This window comes from Elaeis guineensis, chromosome 3, assembly GCF_000442705.2.
Source record: "Elaeis guineensis isolate ETL-2024a chromosome 3, EG11, whole genome shotgun sequence".
Lineage (NCBI taxonomy): Eukaryota > Viridiplantae > Streptophyta > Magnoliopsida > Arecales > Arecaceae > Elaeis > Elaeis guineensis.
Window position 1 is genome coordinate 119,234,626 of NC_025995.2, and position 13,525 is coordinate 119,248,150.

Consider the following 13,525-nt stretch of genomic DNA (forward strand, 5'->3'; position numbering starts at 1 on the left):
CTTAAAACTCGCTGAAGCTTTGCTTCCATGAGGCTCGGTCTCCTTTCCTCTCCTAAAACTGGAGACTGTTGCCCACTTAGAGTGCTATCCCCCTGCAAAACATCTATAGCCTCCAACTTCTTCTTTGCTTCGATTACCCACTTGGCTGGCGCATTTGTATCTCTATCTTCACCAAGATCAGATTTAAAATGATCCCTAAGGCACAAAAGGCACACTACTACTGCAGAGATACGTCCCTGAACCCAGAATAAGAAAAATAAACAGATCAAATGTTAGTTTAAAAAGGCAAGATACTAATCCATTCAGTATCAAGTATCAACCGTAGCAAGAAGAAACAGGAGCCTGTAAGATGTGACATTTCTCCTTACAATTTGTGAAAAAATTTATGGGTACAAAAGGTCCATACTTATCTATTCTTGTACGTAATTTCAAAACATAAAAGATTTCTTGCCTTCTTTGTGGGGTCAAGAGTGAAAATACCTGTTCTAGGTCTGACACTTTGAAAGTGGGCAACCCCATATGCTCTACAACTGAAATAAACTTCTTTATATTTCCCAAGCGTCTCCTCGATGGAGAACAACCACCACTCTTAACCTGCAGCATAAAACCACATATTATATCTGATTCAGGTACCAGAAAGCTTTGAGCAGCCAATGATTCTACTTCCTCTGCGCTGCCAGGACTGAGTCTCCTTATAATAGCACAAAACACAGCACCATCAAACAGAGCTGCCCTCAATTCCTCCTCTGATGCATCCGGAGCCATGCTAAAGTCTGGGAACAGGCCGTTGAGCCACTCTATTACTTCCGATCGCTTTTTAGCTGAGTAACCGCAAAGAAAGTGGTTCTTCGTATTATAACAAACCCCAAAAATTATACAAAGAAAAGAAAGGAAGGAAAGAAAGAAGGAATGAAGTCAGAATTCCTCACCCATGTCGGCATCAAGGTTCGCATTATCTTCGCCAGGAGGCATTTTTTATTCCGACAACTAATTTCGCCGCGAGGCAAACCTATGGATAATGGTGTTCAAGAAGATGAGCGATCTTTCTAAAGAAGCAAGAAATCTCAAAGAAATGTCTGGGGCGATCATTTTTGCACCAATGTTAGCAATTTCGCCTAGCAATTTTACATGGAAATCAGAATCTTTTGCTCCTTCTTTGCAGATTGCTTTGAAATTTTTGACCCTTCGAACTGCCAACAGAAGGCTTTCTAAAAGGAACTAAGGCGTGGAACAGATAGGATCTTTGATTAACTCAAAGATCGAGGAAGGATCAAGAACATGCTCGCGATATAAAACAAGAAAAGAAAAGATCACCCTCTTGACTGCCAAGATTAGAGACCGAAAAGAGGAGATTGAGAGGAGGGGAGGGGGAGGAGGAATGGAATGCGGGGAAGCCCGAGACAAGTGGAGAATGCCGGGCTTTCTTGGAGCCACGAAACTTCCGTGCCTTATTTTGGTTCGTTTTGTTCTCTCCTTTCCCTTATTTGTCTCGATCTGTTTTCTTGTTTACCCTTCTAATGAACGAACGACTCGGTGCTATTTATAGTCTACGGAGAGCTTCGGCTCCCTGAAGGAAACGAGGAAACTCGAAACCGACCCAACTGACGGCGTTAACTGTGCAGCGGTCCGACTAGTTGCTGTATCTCGTTTGAGGACCTGCACTTCAACTAAATTTTCGATAATGACCCTAGCGAGTGCCGACTGCTTCGGTACGTTGAACCCGAGGACACGATTGCAAATTTTGGCACAATCGAGCGTGTCAAAATTAAATTGAAGAAAGTGTGCATGGTTAGGCTGACGGCGTCTTCCACGGGAACTATTTTGCCAGTTCGTTGCCGCCTACAAGGATTTGACCACGTGCACGCGGTGAGCCATCCAATAACCCGGATTCAGATGGTAGACGGCTGACGCCATGCCACCTTCTCAACGTGACCGTTTTCTTTCGGTCCAAAATGGACCGAACTCCATTCACCCGACTTTGTGCAAAGGTGAGCACATGAACCATCAAAAAATTGTCAAATTTTTCACTCTAGAAAGCAAATCTAGCAAGTCATATACCGATCATTCCCTACAAATTCCACCAAAAGGTCATCATCAATTGACATTTAGAAAGGCAATCAATACCGACAACCGTCTATTTAAAAAAAATTATTAACATGAAATATGGAGGCAACAGCCTCCTAGACAAAGCCATCACAATGCAAGACAAATTTCATACTGGTATACTGGCATAATATAAATATAAACAACACGTTGCAATCACCTCGATGAACAAAGCTAACTGATAGCCACGACGACAATATACATATACGTTACAAACTTGCTTCCTCTACGGCTTAAAGCAAGTGGAAAGCAACATACCAGCAGAAAAATGCCAGAATTTTTTAGTTCAAGTTAACATCTCACGTGCTCTTCACAAAAGGGAAAAAATGAACAAGGAATCTCACGAGCGAGAAGCATGAAGATCACAGCCATGCATTGAGATCAACAGATAAACTTAATCGCAATGAACTTCCCACATACATATTTAACAGAACAACAATATTGACCATTAAACAGAGCTAATTAATGGCGATCGTGGGACGGGGCACAGGTAACATTCTTATAAAATTGTCAAGGCTTGCCTCAATCCAGCCAGTAATTGAATAAATGGCCAAAATAAACCTTGTGCACTAACAATAGATGCAAAATGTAAAAAGAAATTGTACCAGTGCCTTAGATAAAATGCAGGTCAATATCACATTGGCATGACTTTCTAAAGCATTAAGATCCATACATTTGTCACCTGTCATGTTAATTCACTATACAAACATACATTAAATATGGATGCTTGCAATCCATTTTTGAATAGCTCATGCAAGCACATCTCCAGTATTTCCTAGTGATACTGCACCACCTTTAAGTTGCAGCTGACATGTCAGATGGGTTACAATTAAGAAAAGCTTGCACATCAAAATTCTCTAGCCCAAAGGCACTCATCTCCAGGACAAGAAAATGTATGAGATTGCTGTTGTATCAGTAAGTGAATTCTCCATTGTCATGGCTAGAAAATGGAACTTCATGATACCGTTCTGCCATAGCATATGGATGCAATATAGAGATTTTTTGACCATTTTTCCTGCATGTAAATAGATTTGTTCATAACGAAGCCAAAAGGCTTAAGTTCAGATATTGAACAAAAAAGATTAAAATCCAACCTACCTTCACATGTTGACTAGGAAAGGCTGAGGTTCTGAGAGTCTCTTGTGTTTCATCTGCAGGCTTCCGTCTGGGTACACTAAGAACAAAAGCTGCCTGATCCCATGTTGCAGCAGTTGCCGTTATACGATAACCACTATCCCACCTCCGATGAATACCTTCGCTGGGGTATAAGAAATCAAGCTCCACAACCTGGTGAAACGGTATAGGAAATCAGCAAGAAAACACCAAAACATAGATTCCTGCAGAAACCTCACACCAAAATACAAATACACAGCAGGGGAAAAAAATGACCTGATCTGAAAAACCAGCATTTCGAGACATGACAACTGCCCATCTGCTACCTGCAGTGGCCATGGCGGTTACATAGAATCCCTCCTTCCATTTTTTGTTTATCCACTTAAATGGAAATGAATCGCTTACTTTGTAGGACTGCTGTGCATACTGTGTACCTGGAGAAGAAACCATCAGAGCTTATGAGCTATGAGCACAGTTGCTTAACATTTCCAAACTTCAAAATAATAAGATGTTAAGGAAATTACCTTTTGACATCACAACCAAAGAACTTCCGTTATTTGCCCCCGCCAGTGCACTAATATAATAATTTTTCTCCCACTGTTCCATTATCCATTCCTTTACACAAAACCACCAGGCATAACAATATTATATTAGCAGAAAAATACATCCCAGTCTGTGCATGATGTGAATGACATTATCCCAGACGATACAGCATGAAGTGCTAATAACAAAAATAAACCGCACAAGCAAGAATGCCTGGGTACTCACTTTGTGAAGAAAACATGGTGAGAGTTCATAAACTTGAGCGGTATAACCAGTGCCGGCATCCATAATCAGGGCCCACAGATTTGTGCAAGAAGCAACCGAGCTAATGAATAATCCATCTTCATTTCCTTTCTCAATATGTTGTGCGAGTCTTGCATCTGCAACATTGTAGTGATACCTGCAACATCGAAGAGAATCGAGTCACTCTTCTTTATGTTTACAATCTCTACCAAGCATAATGCACTGAAGGCCCAACCTTTGCTTCATGGGACGCCTAGCATTGTAGACACTAACCCATTGTGTTGCGGGCATCCCCATTCGGACCTTCTTCTTTGGTTGCTCTTCATCCTCATCTTCGATCATCAGCCGGCCTCTCTTTTGACCAACCTGGTATATAAGCTTCATAACATATAACTAAAGGTTAGATAGGTAATGGAATGAGTTAATGGAAAAGAGTACGGAAGATAGAACATCAATGTACCTTCTGAGCACCATCTGTGTTGATCGGCCTAATATCTGGATTCGGACCTACTATGCCATCAAAAAGGGAGATGCACTTTGCATAATTGGGTTCTTCATCAAACTTTAAGTTGACAACATACTCAACAAACTGTTTAAATGGTTGTGGGCAAAAGCAACACAAAGACTCTGGAGAAGTAGCCATCTTTTTCTTGCAAACAAGGAAGCCCTTATTCTCGCCCTACAAACAGCAGGGAAAGAAAATACATGAGATGAGCAGGAAAGAGTCGTAGCACTCCGATATTGTTTCAAACAGCTATACCTGGTATCCCTGCCAAGGTAGACGGCCACGGAGGAGAAAAATGAGGGTGTAAGCAAGGGATTCTAAATCATCTCTCCTGCTCCCAGTTCTTCCCAGGTGAGCATGCACACTAGCATAGCGCACTGTTCCCCTGCAATATTGAGATAAAGGATTAAGAAGTGAGGATATGATCAACAGGATCACAACAAATGGCACTACAACTATGAATTTTCATTTTATCGAAGACCACAACTATACTAAAATCAACAATTAATTTCATTATATACCTGAAAACATCTGGCCTTTGGTCATACTCAACATGCTGACCCGTAGCAGTGTCCTTCCACCTAGTGGCTGAAATTGAAACAATTGAAAAATGCGGCATCCTAAGTGATACATAATACCTGGATATACAAAATCTCCATATCGACAATAATTTGACAGACAACAATGCTATATAATGCCAAAAAATTACCTAATCCAAGATCAACAAGAAAAAGTTTCTTCTCATCAGGAGTTCCAGGAGGGCCAAGTAAAAAATTCTCAGGCTTCACATCTCCATGCACATAACTGTCAAAAAATAGGGGATCATAGCTATATATTAATACCATAAAGAAAAAATATAAGTATCTAATAATATGATGCAAGAAGATAACAAAATTCCAAGAAAATATGGAAATAATCGGAGCTCATGCCCCAAAAGAGAAAAAGACCCACCCTTTAGAATGCATCTTCTCCAATATGGAGATTGCTTCAATAGCAATACATGCAACCATTTCAATAGACATTCTGTATGACTCAGAAACAAAAGGACAAACAGTCAAGTTATATAAATGAAGATGAACAACATTAAGTGCAATGACCAATAGCAATTTGACTACTCACGTGTGAGAATTATTATTCCAAACATCCCATAGACTTGGACCCAGCATATCCATGACCTGTACGAATTATGGTATCATATCTTAAGCATATCAAAACTGATGCAGGGAAAAATAATAATTTGAATACCCTAGCATATAGATGAAGATGGTAGATTTGTAGAGAAGGTTTTCCATTACCATGACATAATAGTCACCTTGGCGGCCTTTGTAATGGACTTGAGGCACACCATGAATGCCACCAAGAATGCTGCACAGTCACAATTAAAGTGAATCATAAAGGAAAAACACAACGCTAACTTAAGATTTCTAGATACAACTTAGAAGCATACAGAAAACTATGGGAAAATAGTAATAAATAGTAAAAGGATAATAAGGTCACCTACTTGTAGACCTGCCATTCATAAGGGGGTCCATAGTTACATCCTTTGCTGCTCCGGTGCTCAAATTTCAATGCCACCTAACACATATGAACAGAAAGGTGTACATAGACATGGTGAACTGAAGTAACAAAAAGCAAATATGTTCCAGATACAAAATAACCAGAACGAAAAGTATGCATACCTCTACAGCATTAGGACCAGTAGTCCGATCATTTGCATTGGTAGCAGATATACGGCGACCAACATATACTTGTCCAAAGCCTCCTTTCCCAAGCTTCCTTTCAATTCGATACACCGGTGAATTGCCAATCTGGACCTGTGAAAAGATGGAAAAATAAGTGCATGAGCAAAATGCAGTCTCGGAAAGCATTTTATGATTGCTGCAATTGAGTGCTCTTTAGGTTTTTACATACCATTCAAGTGATATTATTTCATCATGGGAACCAACATTCTGTTAATGGATAAAAGGGACATATTCTGAAGCAAAGTATAAATAACTAGAACAGTGGAGCAACTTAAGTAAACATAAAAGGTTACTTCAAGTCTTTTTGCTCTATGCAACTTTGTACCATACATCAGATTCAAATGCTGTCCTTTGAAATTCTTGCATTGTGATAAGCTTGACACTATTTAAATCCACCACTACTATACACAAATGCTGTGGGTGGTTAGTTGGAGACATTTGTTGCTACTTTTAAAACACTTCTTGTATTCTTATATGGTACAAAAGTTCTTCTTGGACGATCTAGAAAAGGTAAAGAGAATAACAATCCATATAAACTCCATCCCCATTAGCAAATATGAAGAGTCCATCCCTCTCTTTATGCCATGTCATTGCAAGACAAGAACAATCCCCCAGACCAGCAACGGAATGAATCAACCACAGATAACTGCTTGAAAATTGGGCAATTTTCTACCAAATCTGACGGGCTTCAATGCACTCACTTGGTCTTCTTATATAGTTTCCCTTTTCTAATGGTCGGTAGGGTTGGCAATGGGTCGGGTATGAGTTGGGACGACCAATACCCATACCTGCCCTGACAAGATAGAAGTCATATCCATATCCACCCTATATCCATCTCGGGTCGGGTCGAGTTGGGTCGGATCTCACAAAATTCTCACCCTTTTACCAAGATTAAGCTTTCAAAACCTAAAAACTCACTCCAATCTACCCTCAGGTGCTCCCACATCCCTAAGATGCTCCGATCTCCCTCAGTGCTCAATCATAGATCTCCAAAATAGAGAACGAAATGAAAAGAAAAAGAATTGAAAAGGAAAAACAATGATCAAGCTATGTAGGAAAGGTCTTACCTTTTAATTTTTTTCGTTTTCCCCCAATTTTTCGTTGGTGTTTTCTTCCATCCTCAGGAGTCTCGATTGAGTGCCGGGTGGGAGGTTTGGAGTGGCCAAATCAAAGGGCTAGGGTCCCCCTGATCCTTTTTCTCCATTTCTTCCATCCTCATGAGTCTCCATCGGGGTGGGAGGAGACTTGGAGCAGCCGAATCGAACAACTAGGGTCCCCCCCGGGCCCTTTTCCTTTATTTCTTCCATCCTCAGGAATCTCCATCAGGTAGGAGGCTGGGCAAGGCACGTCAGCATGGGAGGGGGAAAGGCAGCAGGGTCGTCGGAGGGAGGGAGGGGGAAGGCCTCGGTGAGACCGGTGGAGAAGGCAATGGGGTTGTCGGGGGGTTGGCAGAGGAAGCGGGAGAGGAAGAGGTCCAAGAGTGAGAGAGGAAGGAGCGTCCGAGCAGGGGAGGGGTCATCCATCGTCGGGGTTGAGGGAGAAGGGGGGCAGCTGTGGTAGTAGGGGAGACCAGGAGAGCACAAAAATGGCTAGGGTTTTATTGGGTGTTTATTTATGTGTGTGTGTGGGGGGGGGGGGTCGGGGCATATTAGTATCCGTACCCACCCCAAAACCGCTTTGTATATTTTTTGTAAAATGCATATCCACCTTGGATTTTAAGCGGGTCGGATAAAATCCGTCCCATTTGGATCGGGTACCTAGCAAGTCGGATCAAATGACCAATCCTAATGGTCGATTATGATTTGTATGCCAATATTGGTCCAATAGCCAACTTCCACGATCAAATCCAAAAATCCATAGATTTGTTTTTTTTTTCACAAGTAGATTTGCTCCTTTCTGGTTTGAGTCCAATGTGCAAGCACCATAATTTATGCTAGTACATTACCGACGCACTTCTATTGCTTTATGCTTGATTTGCAACCCTCCATTCTCCTTTTTGTTGTGGTGGTGGTGCTGGGACTAAGAGGGGGGGCTCGGGGGTCATGAACCCCTTTAATCCATTCATCAAATCTGAAACGCCACTCCTAAAGGTATTTAATAATTCTCTTCCCCATTGTATGCTCATTATTACCTATCAAATGTTCTCTTTATGAAGAGAGTGTGCATGTGTATATACATGTTAGTAGTGAGTTGGAACTCTAGGTCTGTCATTTTTCTATTGAATTTGCTATCAGTTTCATCAGTAATTATTTGAAACCAATTGACCTATCATCTTAGATAGACATCTTTCACATCTATAGATGCTTGGGAGCCACCTTTAGAGACCACATACCCTCATAATAACTAACACACTTTTCCATTCTATCATGAAGGTCCTAATTAATAGGCATTCGTCTTAGCTCTCTTTCCAAATATAATTGAGGTCTAGAAAATGCTCCATTCTCATAAGCCTCTCTCTCATATAACCCAATTAATCTGGATATATGTTAATTATCTTTCTTAACTGGGAATTATGGAGTGCAATAGCACTTCTATGCATTTGAATATGACATCACACAACAATCAATGACACTAAATAGCCTAAGTATCCTGCTTATGTCAGCTAGAAGCATAGGTACTCGGCACTTTTTTCGGGAATGACTTATCAAAGAACACCTTGTTCCAATTAGTGACACTAGAATTTGTTATGATGTTACTATTAAATAATATTACTCTGATATGTCTTGACTTTTCAAGTGAAATAAAACAGCTATTTTCTCTTTCATTTAAGTTATTATGGCATAAATAAAAGGTTTTTCCAAAAAAAAAAAAAAGTGCTATTAACTAGTCATCAGCATATTTTAATATATTTATGCTTTTTTCCTTCCTTTTACAGATTGTAGTTGACGCGGAAGTACTCGATGATGGCTTGTGAAGGCATGGGTGGGCATGAGAAAGGGACTAGGATTTAGGTGAAGAAATCATCTTCCTAGGAAAACCAAGGAAAGATGTTTTTAACTAATTTCAAAACTTATAAAGGCCAATTAAAGAAATTATGTTTAGGCTTTTTGAGGACAAGCAAATCTGAAGAATTAAGTTTCTAAATTACATCAGTTGGTGATTGTCTATGATAATCTCATAAAAGAAATTTAGCTATGAAATTAGATGAAAAGTACATTTTGGAAGAGGGGAAAGATAGATAACATTAGTAAAGATCAGAAATAATAAGAGTGGATATGGGTGATCAAGGAGGGGGAAAGAAAAAGGATAGGAAGGACCACACATGACCAACCGATATCTTTCATTCATTCAAACAGTTCACAGTACATCTAATGGCCAGCCGAAAGGCCCTTTCTAGCTTTTACATGACTTGATTTACAAGTGAATTAGAATTCATTTAAAACCCAAAAACCAATCTCTACATGAACAGCCAAGATCTTCCACGAAATGCAATATATACAGGATCCCAAGTAATCCCAAAGGGAGAGAGATACTTAAAACAACCAAGTTTTTTAAATAAATCTTAATAACTTGTTAAATTATCCAACCAAACATACACCTAAAGTAGGACTCTTGTACACTATTCCTACTTAAAAACAAACCTTGAAGCCCACTTCAGAATTACATAAATAAAATCTAAAAATGCAATAAAATTCATTCTCCTTGAAATGTGATGCATGCAGGAACATATGCTGATGCATTTAGCCACATATGCAGATGCAATTGCTTGACTGCTCTGCAACGTCTACATGCAACCATACCACAAATGACCCAAAAAGGTAGTCCACTTGGCATTATGCGTCTGTATAGGAAAGAGAAGAGCAATAGCATAGAAAGCAGGAAGTGAAAACAAGCGAAGCTATTGACAAGTGGAGGTCAACTTTTGTCAAAACCAAGGTTCAACTCAAAGAACGAGATGCTGTAAGCCAACTCATTAAATGCCTTCAAAATCCTTTGCAAGGTTTACTCATCATGAGTGGCTGCAAGGACTCTGCTAGCCTTTATATTCGAGGTCAGAAACGAGAGATAATGATACAAGACGGACTTTGACCTTTTGTTCAAATTTTTTTTGGAAACAAGAATGCACACCCACTTTTATGCGGTCTCATGCAGATGGAGCATGTTCAAGCTGATGCTTAGGTTGGCTTTAAATTTTGAACAAGCCAGATATGAGTATTACTAATACTGATGCTATGTTATAATTGTTACTATTATGTTTTAGGTACCATTGAACAAGCACCAATTGTTGGTTGATATTGCTATTAGCATTGCTATTATTCATCCAAAAAATGTTATTATTATTGTCATTTCTTTTACTGTATTTAAATTTTTTGCTTATTGTTTTTATTCTTTTAAAGAGAAAAAGAGAAAGACTCAACGCAACTATAATTACTCAGGTCCAGATTTTCAAGGGTGCACCATCAAAGAATCGAACTCAAATATCTAGTTGCTAAGAAAACAAGTATAACCGCCAGGACAAGCCCCAATTCACATATGCAGCCTAATACTGCATATGTCTTGAATGGCCCCTTGGCTGGATACTTATGGTAAGTTTGTAACCACCTTTTAGAATAAAAAAGGCACCCCAATATGAGATCTAGGAAGGGTCAAATGAATGCAGCCTTACCTCTGCATGCAGAGAGGTGGTTTCTATGTTTCAAAATCATGACCTCCAGGTCATCATGGAGCAACCTTACTAGTGTGCCAAAGCTCACCCTCAATAACCACCTTTTAAATGCCAACAAAAATTGAACTACATTTTATGCCATCATTATTATACACAAATGAACCCATGTCATTTGGAAGATAAAGTCCTAAGCACTGGACAAAATCTAAGTACTTGGAACACTTGCTAGGTGTCCAGATAGGATTGTCATAGACACCTTTTGCTCCCCTTCCTTCTCACCTATGGAATCCCTCAATTTTCCTTATAATCCATGCCTTCACTTAATCTTATTTGCATTATTCTAGTATCCATTCTCATAAGCCCCACCATTATTACATGCTCACCTTAACTACAATCATATAATAAATTCAGTTAGACATTGCATTGACAATATTATTCCTCCATTTTTTATTAAAAAAAAATCTTCAGTACATAGAATAATCAATAATCCAATAAAATTTTAGTAGAAGCATTTCATAAACAGATAATCTTACCTATTATTCAATAAAATTTTAGTAAAAAGTATTACCTAACCAGTTATCTATATCTTATTTGATTCTAGATTATTTTTTCACTTCGTTGGCAAAATTACAAGAATTGGTGATTATAGAATGAAAAGGGAAAATAGACAAGAGTCACAAATCACATATCAAGAAGAAATATATCAAGCCATGATACAGAAATTCCAGGACATGTGATGAGCAATTCAAAGATAGAACATGCATTGGTACTGAGAAGTCAAGGATCCAAAAACCGTATACAATCTCTGCACAATTATCAGATTATACATTATAACTTTAGCAGAAGTTAGAATTTATTATCGAATTCTGAATAATTAAACAATATAAAAAATTAATTCTATACAAGATTCTTAAACAAATATTCTGCGGCGAAAAAAGACAGTACATGGTCACAAAATAAGACAAGCGGTTGAGCTGGATTTGTTAAAGAAGGAGATCTTAAATGGGGCATCAAGCAGAGCCCAAAAATACTTCTGGTAGAAGACTATAAGACAGAAGTAGTTTAAGGAATTTTCGAAGTTCACCTGATAGACTAAAACTCATAAATGTTAACCAAATGTTAAATGAGGTCTAGTTTTCATGTTAACGGTATTCATTCGGTTCAAAAAGTTTGGACTCAGATGGTTGCCAAAGTTAGAAGAACATATTTTGTTGATACCAAGAATCCAAAATTAAAAAAGTGAAAGCCAGATTGAGGGGAAAACTATACAAAAGGCAGAAAAACAAATAATTTTCTTGCCTGATTAGTTGAAAAAGGAGTCTTCAGTCATAGAGAAATGAACTACAGGATGAAACAAAATACCATTGAGAAACGAACCCCAAGATGAAACAAAATACAACTGAGAAACGAAACACAAGATGAAACAAAATACCATCTTTTCTTTCTTTGGAAAAGGAAAGGTTAGCATTTTTAATGGCAACCAAACCTCCCCCTGCAAAATTTCTCCCAGATCCACGAAAATCATTACTAAAAATCAAAAAGAAAATTTCTGTTCAAACAAGAAATGGTTACCTTTTCTGGAACCGGCGCGGTGCTCCCCTCATCCTCCCCGCCAGCGAGCTTATCGGCGCTCCTGCCACCACTGTCAAACTCATCCATCCTCCTCTCCCCAACCCCTTCCTTCTTATCCTCCCCGATCTCCCCTCCGCCCTCGAGAAACCTGATCTCCTCCTTCCGCTCGGCGGACCTCGTCACCACGTTCTCATCACCCGCCGCCTGCTGCTTGTTCCTCGCTGCCCTCCTTCTCCTGCCGGCTGCCGGTTGCTCGGCCTGGACTATCGGATTCGGCTGTGCCCGGCCCCTGCGCACTCCGCTGCGGAGCTCCGGCATCCTTCACCCATCCAATCCCATCCCGTCAAAACCCTAGATTCCACACCTGTTCCTCGAAACCGTAGCTCGATCGCCTCAAAGAGAAACGCCCAGTGAGAGGGGAATCTCGGGATGGCGTGACTCGGATGGAGAGGCCGGATCGGCGATCGGCGGCCGGAGGTCAGGGGAGATTGGGAGAATTCCGGCTTCGATTGAGATAGATTGGCGGAGGAGAGATCAAGGGCGAGGGTTTCAAAAGGAAGAGGGGAGATTTTTTTGGCGAAGCGGGGAGGAAGAGGGCGCAGGGTTGGGGTCGACGTCTGAGAGTTCATCGATAGGGTAAAGCTACGACGATGATTATCCTTGGTGGACTGATGGTAGACCTCTGCGCATACGATCATACACGTGGCGGCTATTGGAGATCATACGGTTGTACTCGTATAGGTGGACTATACGTTTGAATAGAAAGGGTGTGGGGTGTTGGGTGGCTTGGTTCAACCTGCCTGCCTTCCATACGAATATATATATTATTTATAAAAAAGTGGGGGTACGAAAGGGTGGATGAGATAAGGCTTCATGAGCCTCCACGCTAGGGTGCACCTGAATGAGTTGGATTCGGTTGAATTCAAACAAGGTCCAAACTCAAACACGAGAAACATGGGCTTTCTTTTAATATTATTTTATTAAATTGATAAGAGATATCTTGACCATTCATTTCAAGGTATTTAGAACATTTTGTTTTTAACTTGCTAACCGCAGGTTAACTATAGATTGATATCATTCTTTATTTTTTTTAATATT

General features: G+C 39.9%; 2 protein-coding genes across 2 annotated transcripts in view; both read right to left on the reverse strand.

Moving 5' to 3' along the window:
- Positions 1-1,108, reverse strand: part of LOC140856339 (kinesin-like protein KIN-14K) — a 3,111-nt gene extending 2,003 nt beyond the window's left edge. The window contains exons 1-4 of the mRNA XM_073253447.1: positions 930-1,108; positions 664-821; positions 481-594; positions 9-236 (exon numbers count right to left, since the gene is read on the reverse strand). Of these exons, the coding sequence (XP_073109548.1) occupies positions 9-236; positions 481-594; positions 664-821; positions 930-972 (543 nt within the window). The 5' untranslated portion in view covers positions 973-1,108. The remainder of the gene's footprint in view (positions 1-8; positions 237-480; positions 595-663; positions 822-929) is intronic.
- A 1,584-nt stretch (positions 1,109-2,692) lies between these two features.
- Positions 2,693-13,035, reverse strand: LOC105040538 (casein kinase 1-like protein HD16). The gene is made up of 16 exons (XM_010917102.4): positions 12,428-13,035; positions 6,187-6,321; positions 6,009-6,082; positions 5,803-5,872; positions 5,627-5,682; positions 5,459-5,530; positions 5,217-5,311; positions 5,029-5,095; positions 4,763-4,892; positions 4,463-4,681; positions 4,238-4,380; positions 3,985-4,159; positions 3,741-3,831; positions 3,493-3,650; positions 3,202-3,390; positions 2,693-3,118 (listed from the first exon to the last, which is right to left on the reverse strand). The coding sequence occupies exons 1-16, from the start codon at positions 12,743-12,745 to the stop codon at positions 3,059-3,061; spliced, it is 2,052 nt and encodes a 683-aa protein (XP_010915404.1). The 5' UTR covers positions 12,746-13,035; the 3' UTR covers positions 2,693-3,058.
- Between the last annotated feature and the right edge of the window lie 490 nt (positions 13,036-13,525).

Bases quoted from the DNA above. Each gene is read 5' to 3' on its own strand.
- LOC105040538 (XM_010917102.4), bottom strand. From the start codon at position 12,745: ATGCCGGAGCTCCGCAGCGGAGTGCGCAGGGGCCGGGCACAGCCGAAT. The intron at 4,381-4,462 runs GTACATTGATGT...TATGTTATGAAG, and splicing joins ACACAGATGGTGCTCAGAAG to CTTATATACCAGGTTGGTCA. The intron at 4,160-4,237 runs GTTGGGCCTTCA...TCGATGTTGCAG, and splicing joins AGGCGTCCCATGAAGCAAAG to GTATCACTACAATGTTGCAG.